Raw genomic sequence first — 19,626 nt, 5'->3', positions numbered from 1 at the left:
GTGATTTAAATACAGCCACACATCTCTGGGAAGAATTGCCTTCTAAGATTGACTGTCAACCTGACCTGGCCATGTGCCTGGATAAATATATAATGGGTAGTCAGGCCCTGACTTAAAGACTCCAGTAACTTCAGTTAATTGACAGTAACACGGGGAAGAAATTAATTAAGGATGCAGAAAATAGTGAAATAACAGGCGAACTAATTGTTCAGATATATACGCTTTGAAGAATCTACCAGTATTCCTCAAAATATTCTCCTTTAAGTGTTCTACTTGATCTCAAACTTTAAAAAATTGCTTAATATTGAGTGCCTGAAATGCTGCTAATCGAAATGCTGCTAATCGAAATTTAAAAAATTGCTTAATATTGAGTGCCTAAAATGCTGCTAATCGAAGTTTATACTATTACATAATGGTTCATAGGGATGGGAGGGATGATAAAAAGGATATATTACAATATCATTAGGCCAGTGTGATTTAAGCATTGCCAAGGACATCCTTAGCATGATGTAATGTGAAGCTGTTCATTCTGAGAGCAAATACCAGAGGTGACATCATTTTCCAATATTAAGTTTCTATCCTTTTGTGTCATTGCGAGCTCCTGTCCAAAACTAAGAGGTATAATTTTGACCTTTGAAAACTAAATATGTATATTTCTGATCATGGTTTAGTGTAAAATGACCTTTGAAAAATTCAGTATTTGGGTTCATTAATAGGTCACAACTGGTTGAGTTGAACTAAATGGAAGGAGTATTAATTGGTTCGAGTAGTATTTGGAGACCAAGAAAGCTCTCTTTTAGTCCCCAGTTCTGCCCTATGGGTTGTCTAAGCTTCTGATGTCTAAAATACAGATCCTACTTTGTCCTTCTCACACAGCCTAAACCTATGCCTATGTACTTGGAAAGTCAGATTGCTTTCATTTTTACTTTCTTCCAATTTTTGCCTTGTAAGAGCAATTATGGTATATTGTAATGTGTGCAGAAGCTATGATGAAGGTAGACATAGGTGAACATGTAGCTTTTAGTATAGAGTTTGAGCTTATATTATAGAGGCAGAATTAAATGAGCAGCTAACCTTGTCTAAACATGAACTGTTGGAGGTCATGTGCAGTAGACAAGAGTGCATTGCTCTGTTGCACTTCTGTGCCTGCAAAGTGATACATCACTTATTGGCTGCAGTGCTGATGTTGGCACTGAAGATGGAAGCAGACAGGCTGCAACAGCCACATCCTTGCCCTGCAATCCTCAGACAAGGATGGACAGCATGGTGGTGTGGATAAGAGAAACCCCTACAGGCAAGGGAGAAGCAATGACCTTGTGACCCTGTCATTTTCCTTCTCATGACAGGGCTTAATTTAATATTTTGCTTTCTGGTGAGACTTGAAACATAATATTCTGCTGACAATTAAAAAAATATGACCTTTGCAGAGATCACGTAGAGATCACATAGCTCTATTACCTTAGGATTTGGCTTCAGGGAGTAACTGCTGTTCAGCTGTTGCCAGGAACGGTAGCTGATATAGCTTAGATTAGAGTCAAAGTTGCTTAAGTAAGTGTTTCCATAGTTAATATGTTAGTTTTGGCATCTGTTTAATTCTCATCTTCATAAACTGATTTTGATATATATTTTAAATATTCATTTCTATTCTGTACTGTTGGTATAGACCTAGAGCATAGCAAAGAACATAGCAAAGAACTAATTACATTGGTATTTACTGTCTAAAATTGGATAGATGGGAGAAACGGGGCCAAGAACAAGTGAAGTTGTCATGTGTGGCCAATGCCCTTGGATTCATCTAGAACTCCGTGGGACAATTGTAGAGCACCACCCAACACGATGACATCACTTCTGGTTTTGAGCCATATGTGATAATGGCAAGCCTTCTGTATTTCCTGCCATTGGCCTGTGAAGGTTCCCTTGTGGCAGAAGATCTGGTCACGCCTAGATTGAAACCCTGGCTAGCCTGATTTTATCAGTTGTCAAAAGCTAAGCAGGATCAGCCCTGGTTTGTATTTGGATGGGAGACCACCAAGGAAGTCCAGGTTGCTATGCAGAGGCAGGCAATGGCAAACCAAATCTGAATGTCTCTTGCCTTGAAAACCTTGTGGGGCTGACTTAAGTCAGATGTGATTTGATGTCAAAAACAAAAGAAGACAAAAACCGCAAGGGCAGATGGGGGAGATGGGCAAATCATACATCTGATTTGTATCTGATTTATACTGTAAAAATGAGCCAGCATTGTGAGATATAGTAAACTTTTGCTATTTGGCATTCTTTGCAGCAACTAAAATTTGAAGTATGTGTTGGAAAACTAACTTCCATTTTTTCCCCCACTTATTGCAGCTGACTTTGGTCTTGCAAAGCAAAAACAAGAAAATAGCAAGCTTACTTCAGTTGTTGGAACTATTCTTTACTCCTGGTAAGACAATGTTAGTGCTTGCGTTTTGAAGAGCCACTTTGTCTTCAGTTTTAATGGCTTTTAGTGAATGTATTAGAGGTCATATAATAATGCTGGTTGAAAACATAATCAACAGGTCTAGAACTATTAAGCCCTCTTCTCTTTCTGAGGCATTAAATTACAGTTTTTTCTATATTCTTTGTATCTCTCTACAATTGTCCCATTGTAAGCACATGGTTGCTTATCCTTGAGAACTTTCATTGATGGAGAAGGACCATGAACATGGTTATAGTTAACTGGTTAGACATATATGCAAATTGTAAGCTTGTCCAACAAATTGGAGGAATGTTTAAGGAAGTGTGGCCATAAGAGGCAGTGGGATGGAATAGGTGAGCAAATGTCAGTTCTGATTGTTCTGTTTCTCTATCCTGTCATCCCCATGCTTCTCTCAACTGATGTGTGCACTCTAATTTACTTTAAAATAAATTCTCCCCTTTCTACTTCCTGCTTGAGGTTTCAGGGAAAGGCCCCTCTGCAGTCATAGTGCAAGTGAGAATCTTAATTCTTTAAAATTGAGACACCTGCCTTATCTTTGATGGAATATTCTGTCTTTAAATGTGTTTTAAAATAAATAAATAAAATTAAAATAGCATTTTGTGCACATCCGTTAGCTGCTAACACTGTCTAAAGAGCGCCTGGACAAGGAAAAATGTGTACTGTGACAACCAGCTCATAGGAGGAAGCCCCATGATCTAGCTGTTAATCGATCTGTTTTGCTAGGAGGTTTGGGAGGTGCCATGCTTTCTGTGGTGGATGATTCAATGACTGGATAAAGTCCTAAAGCCAACTCTACTCACAAACAAGAATTTGTCTATTTTAATAGCTTAGATGTTTCCTGTGCTTTTTCATTTGTTCAGTTACGTGTATTGTTTTAACAATAAGCCATATTATCAAACCAACATACAAAAAAATGGGGAAAAAATAGTAGTTTTTCCTCCCACAGTAGTAAAACATAGGTACTATTTAACCTGGTGCTGATGAGAAAGCCTTGTGCTAGTAGGCAGCATTTCAGATCCAAGTGGTTTAGATTACAAATGTGACACATTAGACTGTTATTTACAATGAGGAAATGTGGCTCCTGAACTTCAAGCTGTCTGTATCAGCTCAGGTGGAGCTTACAGAAATATTTGGCCAAGTAGATAGAAATAAAAATAAGGTCAAATTGGGCAGTGATCCAAGAAAAAAAGTGTCTGTTTAGAAATTTCATCATTTCTTGATCTTCCTGGCACAGTCCGTGCAAAAAGGAATTTCGGGCAGTTTATTTCTGAATCATGTAGATTCCATGATAAAACCTAAGAGGGGACTGACATTCCTTTTTGATGGATGGAATCCATCCCATGATGCTTCTTTTCATGTGTATTTTTTTTCCTGTTGGTCCTTTTAAATCCTTTTTTCTTGCTGATTTGATGAAGTGGGTCCATGGAAGAAGGACAGAGAATTGGACAAATGCGAGACAACTGAATTAAGTAAAATGTTTAATTATGTAGACATAGAAAGAAATATAGGTTTTCCATTTGGATGCTGAGAGCAGGACACAATCAGTAAAACATTTATGAAGAACAAAAAGTTCTTTAGCACATTATAAGGCAGGCCCCAAAGAATCACATTGCTTCTGTGCAGTGCCTACCATATCACAATTATAGAAAGGTTTCATAATATGCGTCTTTTATGAACCTAAGGAAATGTATGAATTTGGCAAGGATGACCTTTATAGAAATAAATTGGCTTTCCAATGATTCCATACTGATCTGATTTTCTCTGTGTTACATGTCTGCCTTCTATATCTTGTGTTGATTGAATCGAAACCTCTATTTTATACAGTTGCGATACTCATATGGAGTCAGCCTTTGCAATATATAATAGTAACTGTGCTAATTAATCTCTTCTGCCCTGTCTGCTTTAGATTTGAATCCATGATGAAACTAGAGATATATGTGGATGTTTGTGTATATGTGGTGATATATGTGGATGTTGGATGGCTGACAAAAGATATTTGCTGTAAAATAGACTAGAATACTAAACTATTGACAGTGACACATAGACGTGTTTGAGCATCACTTAGAATTTCAGTGGTAATCTTGAAAATGAAAACAGCTCATGTGTATGAACACATAATGCTGATAATCTAGTAATCATTGCAATTTTCTTGTAACTGAGATGACAAGAGCAAGTTTGGAGGAAGACTGAAGCCTCGAGAACATCTTTAACCGCTCCTGGCGGAGCGGAAGAAATAAAACAGTAAGGGCCCCGAGGGCAGGCCCTGTCCGGGATGAGGAAGGGTGCCGATAGGCCCCTTCCCCTTGACTGACCAGCAGAGGGCCCAATCGGGAGGCGCAAAGCGCCTCCCGATTGGGCCCTCTGCTGGTCAGTCCACCCCCAAGCTGCCAATCAGCAGTCGCGCGCAGCGCGGCTGCTGATTGGCTGCTTGCCCGGCCACAAACCAATTGGGAGGCGCGAAGCGCCTCCCAACCCGCCCCCCCCCCACCAGAGCTTCCCTTCGCTCCGGCGGCCATTACTTTGCTGGCCGCCGAGAGCGAAGGTAGGCTCCCTGGCCCCTGCCCCGAAAACGGCTCGCCTTAAAGACGCTGGGCAAGCCCCGGGGAAGGCGCTCCGCGGCTCCTGGAGCCGCGGAGCGCCTTCCTCGGGGCTTGCCCAGCGTCTTAAAGCCCACCAGCCGCCTTAAAAACGCTGGGCAAGCCCCGGGGAAGGCGCTCCGCGGCTCCTGGAGCCACGGAGCGCCTTCCTCTGGGCTTGCCCAGCGTCTTAAAGCCCACCAGCCGCCTTAAAAACGCTGGGCAAGCCCCGGGGAAGGCGCTCCGCGGCTCCTGGAGCCGCGGAGCGCCTTCCTCGGGGCTTGCCCAGCGTCTTAAAGCCCACCAGCCGCCTTAAAAACGCTGGGCAAGCCCCGGGGAAGGCGCTCCGCGGCTCCTGGAGCCGCGGAGCGCCTTCCTCGGGGCTTGCCCAGCGTCTTAAAGCCCACCAGCCGCCTTAAAAACGCTGGCCAAGCCCCGGGGAAGGCGCGGAGCGGCTCCTGGAGCCGCGGAGCGCCTTCCTCGGGGCTTGCCCAGCGTCTTAAAGGCCACCAGCCGCCTTAAAAACGCTGGCCAAGCCCCGGGGAAGGCGCGGAGCGGCTCCTGGAGCCGCGGAGCGCCTTCCTCGGGGCTTGCCCAGCGTCTTAAAGGCCACCAGCCGCCTTAAAAACGCTGGCCAAGCCCCGGGGAAGGCGCGGAGCGCCTTCCTCGGGGCTTGCCCAGCGTCTTAAAGCCCACCAGCCGCCTTAAAAACGCTGGGCAAGCCCCGGGGAAGGCGCTCCGCGGCTCCTGGAGCCACGGAGCGCCTTCCTCGGGGCTTGCCCAGCGTCTTAAAGCCCACCAGCCGCCTTAAAAACGCTGGGCAAGCCCCGGGGAAGGCGCTCCGCGGCTCCTGGAGCCACGGAGCGCCTTCCTCTGGGCTTGCCCAGCGTCTTAAAGCCCACCAGCCGCCTTAAAAACGCTGGGCAAGCCCCGGGGAAGGCGCTCCGCGGCTCCTGGAGCCACGGAGCGCCTTCCTCGGGGCTTGCCCAGCGTCTTAAAGCCCACCAGCCGCCTTAAAAACGCTGGGCAAGCCCCGGGGAAGGCGCTCCGCGGCTCCTGGAGCCACGGAGCGCCTTCCTCGGGGCTTGCCCAGCGTCTTAAAGCCCACCAGCCGCCTTAAAAACGCTGGGCAAGCCCCGGGGAAGGCGCTCCGCGGCTCCTGGAGCCGCGGAGCGCCTTCCTCGGGGCTTGCCCAGCGTCTTAAAGCACACCAGCCGCCTTAAAAACGCTGGGCAAGCCCCGGGGAAGGCGCTCCGCGGCTCCTGGAGCCGCGGAGCGCCTTCCTCGGGGCTTGCCCAGCGTCTTAAAGCACACCAGCCGCCTTAAAAACGCTGGGCAAGCCCCGGGGAAGGCGCTCCGCAGCTCCTGGAGCCGCGGAGCGCCTTCCTCGGGGCTTGCCCAGCGTCTTAAAGCACACCAGCCGCCTTAAAAACGCTGGGCAAGCCCCGGGGAAGGCGCTCCGCGGCTCCTGGAGCCGCGGAGCGCCTTCCTCGGGGCTTGCCCAGCGTCTTAAAGCCCACCAGCCGCCTTAAAAACGCTGGGCAAGCCCCGGGGAAGGCGCTCCGCGGCTCCTGGAGCCGCGGAGCGCCTTCCTCGGGGCTTGCCCAGCGTCTTAAAGCCCAACAGCCGCCTTAAAGACGCTGGCCAAGCCCCGGGGAAGGCGCGGAGCGCCTTCCTCGGGGCTTGCCCAGCGTCTTAAAGCCCACCAGCCGCCTTAAAAACGCTGGGCAAGCCCCGGGGAAGGCGCTCCGCGGCTCCTGGAGCCACGGAGCGCCTTCCTCGGGGCTTGCCCAGCGTCTTAAAGCCCACCAGCCGCCTTAAAAACGCTGGGCAAGCCCCGGGGAAGGCGCTCCGCGGCTCCTGGAGCCACGGAGCGCCTTCCTCTGGGCTTGCCCAGCGTCTTAAAGCCCACCAGCCGCCTTAAAAACGCTGGGCAAGCCCCGGGGAAGGCGCTCTGCGGCTCCTGGAGCCACGGAGCGCCTTCCTCGGGGCTTGCCCAGCGTCTTAAAGCCCACCAGCCGCCTTAAAAACGCTGGGCAAGCCCCGGGGAAGGCGCTCCGCGGCTCCTGGAGCCACGGAGCGCCTTCCTCGGGGCTTGCCCAGCGTCTTAAAGCCCACCAGCCGCCTTAAAAACGCTGGGCAAGCCCCGGGGAAGGCGCTCCGCGGCTCCTGGAGCCACGGAGCGCCTTCCTCTGGGCTTGCCCAGCGTCTTAAAGCCCACCAGCCGCCTTAAAAACGCTGGGCAAGCCCCGGGGAAGGCGCTCCGCGGCTCCTGGAGCCGCGGAGCGCCTTCCTCGGGGCTTGCCCAGCGTCTTAAAGCCCACCAGCCGCCTTAAAAACGCTGGGCAAGCCCCGGGGAAGGCGCTCCGCGGCTCCTGGAGCCGCGGAGCGCCTTCCTCGGGGCTTGCCCAGCGTCTTAAAGCCCACCAGCCGCCTTAAAAACGCTGGCCAAGCCCCGGGGAAGGCGCGGAGCGGCTCCTGGAGCCGCGGAGCGCCTTCCTCGGGGCTTGCCCAGCGTCTTAAAGGCCACCAGCCGCCTTAAAAACGCTGGCCAAGCCCCGGGGAAGGCGCGGAGCGGCTCCTGGAGCCGCGGAGCGCCTTCCTCGGGGCTTGCCCAGCGTCTTAAAGGCCACCAGCCGCCTTAAAAACGCTGGCCAAGCCCCGGGGAAGGCGCGGAGCGCCTTCCTCGGGGCTTGCCCAGCGTCTTAAAGCCCACCAGCCGCCTTAAAAACGCTGGGCAAGCCCCGGGGAAGGCGCTCCGCGGCTCCTGGAGCCACGGAGCGCCTTCCTCGGGGCTTGCCCAGCGTCTTAAAGCCCACCAGCCGCCTTAAAAACGCTGGGCAAGCCCCGGGGAAGGCGCTCCGCGGCTCCTGGAGCCACGGAGCGCCTTCCTCTGGGCTTGCCCAGCGTCTTAAAGCCCACCAGCCGCCTTAAAAACGCTGGGCAAGCCCCGGGGAAGGCGCTCCGCGGCTCCTGGAGCCACGGAGCGCCTTCCTCGGGGCTTGCCCAGCGTCTTAAAGCCCACCAGCCGCCTTAAAAACGCTGGGCAAGCCCCGGGGAAGGCGCTCCGCGGCTCCTGGAGCCACGGAGCGCCTTCCTCGGGGCTTGCCCAGCGTCTTAAAGCCCACCAGCCGCCTTAAAAACGCTGGGCAAGCCCCGGGGAAGGCGCTCCGCGGCTCCTGGAGCCGCGGAGCGCCTTCCTCGGGGCTTGCCCAGCGTCTTAAAGCACACCAGCCGCCTTAAAAACGCTGGGCAAGCCCCGGGGAAGGCGCTCCGCGGCTCCTGGAGCCGCGGAGCGCCTTCCTCGGGGCTTGCCCAGCGTCTTAAAGCACACCAGCCGCCTTAAAAACGCTGGGCAAGCCCCGGGGAAGGCGCTCCGCAGCTCCTGGAGCCGCGGAGCGCCTTCCTCGGGGCTTGCCCAGCGTCTTAAAGCACACCAGCCGCCTTAAAAACGCTGGGCAAGCCCCGGGGAAGGCGCTCCGCGGCTCCTGGAGCCGCGGAGCGCCTTCCTCGGGGCTTGCCCAGCGTCTTAAAGCCCACCAGCCGCCTTAAAAACGCTGGGCAAGCCCCGGGGAAGGCGCTCCGCGGCTCCTGGAGCCGCGGAGCGCCTTCCTCGGGGCTTGCCCAGCGTCTTAAAGCCCAACAGCCGCCTTAAAGACGCTGGCCAAGCCCCGGGGAAGGCGCGGAGCGCCTTCCTCGGGGCTTGCCCAGCGTCTTAAAGCCCACCAGCCGCCTTAAAAACGCTGGGCAAGCCCCGGGGAAGGCGCTCCGCGGCTCCTGGAGCCACGGAGCGCCTTCCTCGGGGCTTGCCCAGCGTCTTAAAGCCCACCAGCCGCCTTAAAAACGCTGGGCAAGCCCCGGGGAAGGCGCTCCGCGGCTCCTGGAGCCACGGAGCGCCTTCCTCTGGGCTTGCCCAGCGTCTTAAAGCCCACCAGCCGCCTTAAAAACGCTGGGCAAGCCCCGGGGAAGGCGCTCTGCGGCTCCTGGAGCCACGGAGCGCCTTCCTCGGGGCTTGCCCAGCGTCTTAAAGCCCACCAGCCGCCTTAAAAACGCTGGGCAAGCCCCGGGGAAGGCGCTCCGCGGCTCCTGGAGCCACGGAGCGCCTTCCTCGGGGCTTGCCCAGCGTCTTAAAGCCCACCAGCCGCCTTAAAAACGCTGGGCAAGCCCCGGGGAAGGCGCTCCGCGGCTCCTGGAGCCGCGGAGCGCCTTCCCCGGGGCTTGCCCAGCGCCTTAAAGCCCTCCCCTCGCCTTTAAAATGATCCCCAAGCCCTGGGGCCTGGGGAACATTTTGCTACATGAGGGTGAGGGAAAGCAAACCCTCCCCTAGGGCCCGCTGTATTTTTTTGACAGCGGGCTCTACTGCTAGTCTTATATAATGCAGATGAAGGCCTATGAGATGTCGGTGATGTCAGTAAAATGCAATATTTATTCAGCTACCATCGAAATTCTTGGAGATTTGATGGGGAAGGGAAGAATCTTGTGGTATAAGGTACCATAGAGTAGTAGTCCCCAACCTTTATAGATTTGAGGACCACCTCTGGGGGTGGAGAAGAGCCAGCGGCCCGGGTGCTGCACATGCGCGGCAGCGCCCCCTGGTGGTGAAAACGTGCATGCCCATAGCTGCCGCGCATGTGCGTTTTCACTACCAGAGGGCGCTAACGCGCATGCGTGGCAGCTCAGCGCATGTGCGTTAGTGTCCGCTGGCATGCCGGCGGACACGCCTACCTCTTCCCCCCACTCTCGCGCAAAAAGATAGCCGGGCCGCGAGCTAAGCGGCTGCTTTTGCAGCTGCTTTTCTCGTGGCCTGGTGAGCTTTTCGCTGCGGGGGGGGGGAGAGGCAGGCGTGGCGGCCCGTTACTGAGGCCTTTGCAGCCCGGTAGCGGGCTGCGGACCGGGGGTTGACGACCCCTGCCATAGAGTTTACCCTCTGAAGCTGCCATTTTCTTTAAGGGGACTTATCTATCAAGTTATGAACAAGTACTCCTTTCTTTAAATGGCTTTCAAGTTTTGTTTGCTAAAAGGAAGTGTATTTAAACCTGCATTCATGTGCGATAATGGGGAACGTAATGGAGGACAGCCTTAATCTTTTTAAGCCTAGGAACTTCAGTAATTTTGCGGGGTTTGGTGAGTACTACCCCAAAGTGGCTGCCATGGGAGTAGAACCACCTCCCTCCTCACTTTGAAAAAGAATTGGGACCACACTGAATACATGAATCTGCCTTACTCAGACCAATTATGCATGGCGACAGCCACACTGGGAAAAGAAACTCATGGCAGCAGTCAGTCAGATAAAGAATTCCACGCTATCACTCTAACGCCCTCTGTCTCATTTTATTCCATGAAGCAGCCTTAGACTGAATAAGACCATTGGTCTGTCAGTGTCAGAACTCTCTCTGCTCTGACTGTCAAACATTCTTTGTGACATTCTATTTAGTAACACTCATGTCATATAAATTAAAATGCTGTCTGGCTGCCCATTTCAATAAGCCATTTATTTTAATGGGGTTTCTTTTTTGTTAAAAAAAAACCTTTCCTCGTTACAAAGTTATAAAATGTAGTTTCTCTGATAAAGGAAATAAAAAGAAATTGAAACCCCAAGTGGAAAGAGAAGGGGTGATTGGGGAATAAAAAAAAAAGAATGCTTGAACAGAGAATTTATCCACAAACTGACTAAAGAATATGGATTCTTACCAGTTCTCCTGATCATCCAGTGTCTGTCTTCAGCTCCTGCTGCAGCTGTGAAAAAACCCTTTCATTTGAATGAGGGGAAGTGCTGCTGAGTGCCACATTGGGAAACCCTGCTCCAAAGTAATGTAAATAACCACACCTTCTGCATAGGCCATAAAGAAAATTTAGCCAGAGCAAGAGCATTTATTCACTGGAGGTTTCATGCTGGGCTGCAGGCTGGAGTTTTAATCATGGCAGGTTGCCCCACCTCTTCCTGTACCCATATGGGGGAGCATTTGGCTCGGTGCGCCTCATCCACCCCCTATTTGTGCACCTGCACAGGAGCTGGGGCAGTGAAGTTCCCAGTGCGTAAATGGTCCAACTGTTGTGCAGTTAAGAACCTCTTTGATAGACACTTGAGTTTTAGGATACTGAGTCACAGAGATTTAGGGTTGGTTCATGTGTGATTATGGTAGTTGAAGATGGCATGTTTGGCTGGCTGGTGAATGTTTCAGGAGCAAATTCTTAGCCTCTCTACATCTAGGCCATTTTTAAATCACTTAGATTCAACATACTTCAGAGAGTGTTTCTTTCCGTTTATGCACCTTACTGTGTTCTTTTGAGATTGGTAGCAAATGGTTTCTCATGGGTTCCATCCATGCCTGATATAAATTTGGCTACTGCAAAGTGCAAGGCCTCTCTTTGTAGCACTCCTTAGGGAACATTTACCCCATTGACCTTATTTTATATGGCATACAGTATCAGTTGAAAATGTTGTTCTTCTGATTCTTATCGGCTGTAGTTTCTGCTTTCTTTGCCTATTTGTATGTTTTTCTATTTTTAGCTTGAGGTTTCAAAAGTGGTTGTTTCCAGTGTCTTTGTGGTTTTGCATGTTGTTCTGAACAACTGTTAAGAAGGCAACTGACAGTTTCCAACAAGAATAATTGCTATATTTTATTTGGTATTTATTTGTCTCCTTTTTCCTGAATGTAACTGAATGTTGAACTTACCTGGTTATTTTCCATTTCTTTCTGTAAACTCACAATCTAAGGAAGTACTAAACAGTAAGAAATCTCATTTATGGATAATAAAATATGAAGAAGAATGCACCATTTGAATCCCCCCAGACTAAAGAAGCATTTGTGTTTGTTTGTATCTCAGCATCTGATAATTATGTTCAAGGGAGATTAGAAAAATTGGGGAACTCCATTAGAGTACTAACGAAGTGTGCATATGGCTTGATAGTTTCACATTTAGCACTCCTGGGTAAGGTGGTTGAGTGAGCAGCCATGGATCAATTACAGGCATTCTTAGAAGCATGTTTCGGACCTATTCCAGGCCAGTTTCCAGCCTGACCAAGAGACAGCTGAACCAAGGCAGGTTAGCACTGCTTGTTCGCTGTCACAGCAGCATTTGCCATTGTAGATCATGAGCTGTTAGCTTGCCAGTATGAGGATATGGGGGTCAGCTTTACAGTAGAGCTGCTTGAGGTTCAACCTCATGAAGACAGAAGTTTCAACAGAGACTTCACATCAAAATCACAAGATGTCATAGTGCTGCTGCATACCACATTGGTCAGACTGCATCTGGAATATTGTGTACAGTTCTGGAGGCCTCATCTCAAAAGTTAGAGACAAAATTGAGAGGGTGTAGAGGAAAGCAAGAGCCTCTTGTGGCGCAGAGTGGTAAGGCAGCGATATGCTGTCTGAAGCTTTCTGCCCATAAGGTTGGGAGTTCAATCCCAGCAGCCGGCTCAAGGTTGACTCAGCCTTCCATCCTTCCGAGGTCGGTAAAATGAGTACCCAGCTTGCTGGGGGGGTAAACGGTAATGACTGGGGAAGGCACTGGCAAACCACCCCGTATTGAGTCTGCCATGAAAACGCTGAAGGGCGTCACCCCAAGGGTCAGACATGACTCGGTGCTTGCACAGGGGATACCTTTACCTTTACCTTTTAGAGGAAAGCAATGAGGATGATCCGGTGCCTGGGGACCAAGCCTCATGAGGAAAAGCTGAGGGACTTGGTAATGTTTAGCATGGAGAAGAGGAGGTTGAGAGGGAACATTGTTGTTGAAAGATTGTCATTTAGAGGAGGGCAGGGAACAGTTCCTTTGCAGCAGAAGATAGGACCTGTGGTAATGGGTTTAAACCACACATAGAATGGTATGGGCTAGATATCGGGGGGAAATTTCATAGAGTAGTTCAGCAGTAGAATTGGCTGTCTAAGCTCCCCCTCACTAAAGGTCTTTAAGCAGCAGCTGGACAGATAATTATCATGGATGTAGGGGTTGGACTAGGTGGCTTCTATGATTCTAAGTATTGTGGGTTCCTCTCCATATTCCCCCCTACTTTTAGACTTCCCTCGCCTCCAGGGGTTATTCTATCACTAACATAAAATCATCAGCTAGACAGTGGTAGTTAGTGGAATGGCGAAGCTCTTAAAAATTTGTTACTTTTTTAAAATTATGCTTTTATTATGCTATATTTTTAAGTATAATTATTACTGTTTAAAACTGATCTGAGCCTGCTCTCAGGGATGGGCAGTCTAGAAATTAAATTATAAATAAATAAATAAATAAATAAATAAATAAATAAATAAATAAATAAATAAATAAATAAATAAATATGGTTTAAGCAGATATGCATTATTCAGTTTGGAACTGGAGAAACAATAGGTGGAAGACAAGAAGGACTAAAAATACCAGGAGATATTAAGAGATGAAATGTCATAATCATAATACAATCATAAAGGAATAATAATAATTGGAAAATAGTTAATTAAAGAATATGGACATTTACGAGGAATTGGTTGGAATACAGACACAGAGGAAAATCATCATAAATTAAGATAAAAGGGGTAAATTTGCCAATGAAATAATTGAAGAAGAAAAATGAAAATAGACATAGGACTGTAGAAATTTTATCCATAAAGAATTGTCCAAGAGCCTAAGGAGAAAAAGATCAAAAGGAAGAAGATGGGTGGAGAACCAAATGTAAAGATGCCAAAGGTCATATCACCTGGTAAATAGTTATCTTTTTTAAAATTAAAATTAAAAATTAATTAATTCCCACCTGTTTGAGAAACCCTTTCAGGGCCATCAAGAAACCCCAGAGTTTCACAATGTATAACAGCAGCTAGGACTGAACCTTGCTTTCCCCTTTTCAATATAGCTTTTCTAAACCTGCTGAGTCACCAATCTTTGAAAGGTGTGGGCTCAACTATATGGAAAGCTGTATGTTCTTGGCACTTGAATCCCAAAGGATGCAGATTGATTAGAGTTCCTGTTCTGGCAGGCTAAATTAATGAAGCCAGATTTGATTTGAGCTTAGTTTCTTGCACCTTTTGTCATTCTCTGTCTTACTAAATCCTCTAGTTTTACCAATATATCACTCAAACAGTCTTTTTTATGATGACCTTTGCACAGAGAAACTAATATTTACAAAACCTCATCCCATTCTGTCAGCCAATTCTCATAAAACCATCAAGGAACAAGTAGACTAATATCCAGATTCAAGTATATTTCCAAGCCATTTCAGGATGCAGATATTCTGACAAAATGCATGGAAAATTAAATTCAATGCTGATATAAATTTTCTCAACAGCCAAATGGCTTTTAAGATTGAGTTTAGCATGCAAGAAGATGTGTTATTAAATAAAAATATGATTTCCTTGTAAGAAGAGCAGATGCTCAATCCATTTGGAGAAAACAGAGCATGGCTCAATATGTTAAAAAAATGAATCTGCAAAGTGTTCAGCTAATGTGATTTTGTCCTTGCTGTAACTATTTGTATAGCAAATAACAATGCAATCTCAAGCAGAGTTATTTCTTTGTATCTATAGAAGTAAAAGAGTATACAAGGGTGTAACTTTTCAGAACTGCACTATCTTTATACAGAGATCTCCAGAGTCATCTAGTTCAACTTGCTGCACAATGCAGGAAATTCACAAATACATGCCCACCCACAGTGACCCCAATTCCATACCTAGATGACGTCCCTCCCCTCAAAAGAAATCCAGAATCCCTGGCCAGTTTGGCCTGGAGGAAATTCACTTTCCAACCCTAAAGTGGCAATTGGCATTTCCCTGGGCATGCAAGAAAGGGCCACAAGAACCAAACACTGACACAATCCATTCTGCCCCCCCCCCTCACTTAGATGAGATTGATCTATAACTTAGAAACATAATTATTGTGAAAATCCAGCTGACATATCTAAAACCTTGTATGTAACTATACACTTCAGGGGGTACCAGCTTGCAGTAGTGACTTCTAATCTGATGAGCTGGGTTTGATTCCCCACTCTCCCACATGCAGCTAGCTGGGTGACCTTGGGGTCGCCACAGCACTGATAAAGCTGTTCTGACTGAGCAGTAATATCAGGACTCTCTCAGCCTCACCTACCTCACAGGATGTCTGTTGTGGGGAGAGGAAAGGGAAGCTGATTATTAGTCGCTTTGAGACTCCTCCTGGTAGAGACAGGTGGCATATAAGAATCAACTAATGCAGTATAAAATTTGTGAGGTTATGATTTTGTAACTTGTTTCTTAAGTCAATCGCATTTTAATTCACTTCAAAATTAATGCCAGAGCCAAACTGGCATTTGCATTCAATATACATTTCATTCAGTAAGGGACAATGGGGAGTTATATACCTCATTTACTTCTCTCTACATGTAAATCCTAATTCGTGGCTCAAAATATGAAGCTATGAATTCCAGTCCCTCAGTCTTTCTCCTACATGGCAATTTAAAGAAATCATTCTTTGTATTTTTAAGTCTTCATTCTGTTTAAATTAACCGGGGCTTCTTCCACACAGTGAGAATTCTCCCCACTGTTTTCTTAGTGGTTATGTAAAGGCATGTGCATTGATATTGAAACTTCCATATATGTGAATTTCCTGGACTTTCATCTTTTTGCTGACTTTCCTCTTTCCTCTTGGAGACATGATCATCATAGCTGCTGTAGTGACTTGTTGCTGCCTATTCTTTTCTTCAGGCATGCACCGTAGCACTATATCATGTTCATTAAAAGTTGGAATAGATGGTTGCAATTTATCTATTTCAAATTTTAATAATTTTGTAACCCTATATCTAATACCTAATCATTATTAGAAAAATAGATGAGTAAATCCTAAATTAATTGATTAAAAATAGTAGCAGAGAACTTAATTAATATTATGCCTTAATTAATATTATGGTTGAATGAGTTCAAGTGAAAGAAGGGAGAAATTGATTGATTACCAGCAACCATGGCTTGAAAAGTGCTATATAATTATAGAATCCTAAGGTATCTATTTCAACCTCTAGACAAGTCTAAGAATCATTTTCTACAAATAGGAACAAATACTTCCTGCCAGATAACTATGGCAGCGTGGTTGGTAAGAATGTGTTACAGATTGATAGGAACTAAAATGAACAGAACTGGAGGAGTTATGTAGATATGACACATATAGTGAAAATGTGGTTGAATCTAATTTATTTAAAATTTCGTATCATATTCACAGTTTTTCAGTATTCCGTTTAAACAGAATTACTTAATAGGCACTTATTCGATATAGCCGTATTTTTATTTTATCTAGCCATAAGCATTTTGATTGTATTACATAGTCTCAATTATGTTGTATATTTTTCCAAACGATGTCCTTAGGATATCATTAGAAGCCTCTTTTTAAAGTTGTCTGCACTAAGAATATTTTTGTGCCATTTTGCTTGTGTTTACTTAGCCCTGAAGTTGTCAAGAGTGAGCCATATGGAGAGAAAGCTGATGTCTGGGCTGCAGGATGTGTCCTTTATCAGATGGCAACTCTTAGTCCTCCCTTTTACAGCACCAACATGCTCTCCTTAGCAACTAAAGTACGTAGGTCTGCTAGCTGAAAATACACCACCTTTGCATCTCTTTATGGGTGACCCCTTCCTCCTTGCCTTTGCTGTGACAGCTCCATCCTGAAAACATGCCATTCCTGTACTGATCTTACAGTGCAGATGGATTTTATGGCAGTATCTGAGAAACAGTACGGATAATAGCTGTTCTGACCTAGAAATTGGGCCCAGTTGCCAACACTGGCCAAAAGGAACAAGGATTTATCCTGCACTTGCTCTCGAAGTTAAGCATTAGATTCTATACTCTGCTTGACTTTTTTGCACCTAGATTTCTATATGCCTTAAAAATAATAAAATGGTGCATAATCCAAATATTAGTTATAAGACCTCAGTGTTAGTGTTTCATGTGTTTTTAATTTGTATTAAGGTTTTGATACATTCTGTTAAAAGCCTGGTGCCAATATTTTAACAACAGGTAAATAAATATCCTCATGTGTGCATTTTTAAACTTTTCTGACCCAGTTCATACCAGGCTATTACATCTGTTTCTGTTACAGAGCTATTATTTTTTACAAATGTAATAAATAAATAATAAACAAACAAACAAACAAGGTATTAGCTAGTAATTCTGAAAATGTTACAGTACTCAAAAGTCTGGATTCAAAACAGCAAAATTCATGAAGGATTAAAAAAACAAGAAAAGTCTTAATTATTTTCTAAAAGGCAGAAGAACCTTTGAGAAACAATATCTCTGACTTAGTGCAGAAAATATATACATTTGTTTATAGGATTCCTGCTTGACAAAGATCCTCCTTTAGTAATGATTGTGCATGTGTTTTGGAATTCTTAATACTATGTTGGGTATATAAAGAATAGTAAGCTCACAGACTGGTAATGGATAGGACATTACTCAGATGAGAACATCATAGGAATATTCTGATGACTGTTAGATTAGGTTTTAACATAGTTGTCAGTTTAGCAGCTGAAGATCTACAGACCTCTTCTGGTATGGTGAGTACACTGTTTTGTTGTATGCAAATGCAACAGGAACCTACCAATTCCTTCTTGGATTTATGTTGTCGATGTCTGTTGTCCTGTCACAAAAGAAATTATGTTCTAATACAGTGGTTCTCAACCTTCCTAATGCCGCGACCCTTTAATATAGTTCCTCATGTTGTGGTGACCCCCAGCCATAAAACTATGCAAGTGTTCCTTCACAGAAATGAAACCGAAACTGACCAATGGTGTGAAGATCCATTGTTCATGATTGTATATAAATTGGTTTTCTTCCAGGGTTTCTCAGTTCAGTTTTGCCTCTTGTCCCACCATGCCAATCTCACTCTTTTCCGCTGCTCCAGACTGACAAACACTCTATTTCAATCTGCCCCACAAGGCTGTTGTGTGGATGGCGCCCCTCCCCCGGCCAAGCTGCTTGCCCTGCCGCAACCCCTGTGAACCCTCAAAGGGGTCCTGACCCCAGGTTGAGAACCACTGTTATAATACATAAAACAGTATTTTTCTACTTTTGACAACTGTGTTCTGTTTCTGCAGATAGTAGAAGCTACCTATGAGCCTGTTCCTGAAGGTACCTATTCTGAAAAGGTATCAGCCATCATTAAAAAGTAAGTAATTTGTGCAGGTTTGGCAATGAGACTACATGCATGACATGAATAATATCAAAGTTTGGATAGCACAGAAAATTTCTGCCTATGGAATTGGACTTCCATGTCTCAAGACTGCATAAAGCATACACAGGGCAGCCATGTGAGAATACAGTAGAATATATATATTTAAGTCAAGTAGGACTTTATATCAATGAAATTTTCAGAGTATGAGCTCTCAACAATCCCAAGTTTCCTTCATCAGACCCTTCATCAGATAATTTATACTGGACTTGAATCTAGCTATACAGTTACATCGAGGACTTTAGACTTTGTTCAAACAAAAGAAACATCCAGATTCAGAAAACTCACTAATTGGGATTGCTTTATAATTATTAGGCTAAATATGTTTTATAACTGGGGTGGCCAAACTCCTGATGGGACCTGGTGAGCCCCTGTTATTACAATTAATCTCCAGGCAACCAAGATCAGTTCCCCTGGAGGAAATTGTTTCTTTGGAGGGTAGATTCTTTATACTCTATCGAGGTGCCTCTCCAAATCCCACTTTGCTCAGGTTGCACCCTCTATCTCCAGATATTTCCCAAGCCAGAGCTAGGAACCCTATTTATAGCAGATAATGCAGAAAGATGGTAAAGTTCTGAATTTGAGCTTGGTTTCTGTTTAGAAATCACTAAAGAACATTCTAACTCCTGTTCAAAAATCAATTACAACAAAGAAAGATTTTAATGAAAAAAATTAAATACTGGTTTAAAATAAAATGGATCAGTCATACCCATTCTTTGTAATGACCTTGAAATGCACTTTTTTCTTACAGGAACTAAGCTTCTTTGGGATGAAGGAAATTTATTTCTGTCTTACTCCACCTTTCTTCCAAAGAGCTCAAGATGTCATGCATGGTCCTCCCATCTTTCATTCTGTCCTTATAGCAAGTCAGTGGGGAGGTGAGGCTGAGAATAAATGGTCCATGGCTACTCTCTGAGTTTCACCACAGAGGGGAAATTTGAGCCTGGATCTTCCGATTTCCAGTCTAGCACACTAACCACTACACCCTACTGGCTGTCTTATTTCGGCGATCACTTTCTCTTCTGTCTGTTTTACCCATATTCTTTCACTTCACGGGCCTACTTCCATAGCTATGATGGTATTGAGATTTGGATCCATATAAATTGAGGTTACCATTGTTTTGGACTTGTTTGCTTAATGGAGATTTTTCCATAGATGCTTGACCCCTGATGCAGAGACTCGGCCTGACATTGTAGAAGTCAGTTCAATGATTTCAGAGGTTATGATGAAGTATTTAGATGTTTTATCAACCTCTCAACTTGTCTTGGAGAGAAAATTGGAACGTGAAAAGAGGCGCACACAGAGGTATTTCATGGAAGCTAATAGGAACACAGTGACATGTCATCACCAGCTTGCTGTATTTTGTCAGGTAAATAAACATATTTGGTCACTCCATTTCATATAATAGAATCGTTGCTATGTGAATCA

The 19,626-nt window shown here is 46.0% G+C and overlaps 1 protein-coding gene across 8 annotated transcripts in view; it reads left to right on the top strand.

Moving 5' to 3' along the window:
* The window catches only part of NEK10 (NIMA related kinase 10), a 94,579-nt gene that overhangs the window by 37,114 nt on the left and 37,839 nt on the right, over positions 1–19,626 (top strand). For all 8 annotated transcript variants that reach the window (XR_013225300.1, XM_077302905.1, XM_077302901.1 and 5 more), the window contains 4 exons: positions 2,344–2,419; positions 16,417–16,546; positions 18,065–18,135; positions 19,354–19,567. Coding sequence is in view for 7 of the 8 variants with exons in the window: in XM_077302905.1 (XP_077159020.1) it covers positions 2,344–2,419; positions 16,417–16,546; positions 18,065–18,135; positions 19,354–19,567 (491 nt within the window). In the remaining variant the exon portion in view is untranslated. The remainder of the gene's footprint in view (positions 1–2,343; positions 2,420–16,416; positions 16,547–18,064; positions 18,136–19,353; positions 19,568–19,626) is intronic.

Source organism: Paroedura picta, chromosome 11, assembly GCF_049243985.1.
Source record: "Paroedura picta isolate Pp20150507F chromosome 11, Ppicta_v3.0, whole genome shotgun sequence".
Taxonomy (NCBI): domain Eukaryota; kingdom Metazoa; phylum Chordata; class Lepidosauria; order Squamata; family Gekkonidae; genus Paroedura; species Paroedura picta.
The sequence above is the reverse complement of the archived record's forward strand: the minus strand, read 5'-3'. Positions and strand labels throughout refer to the sequence as shown.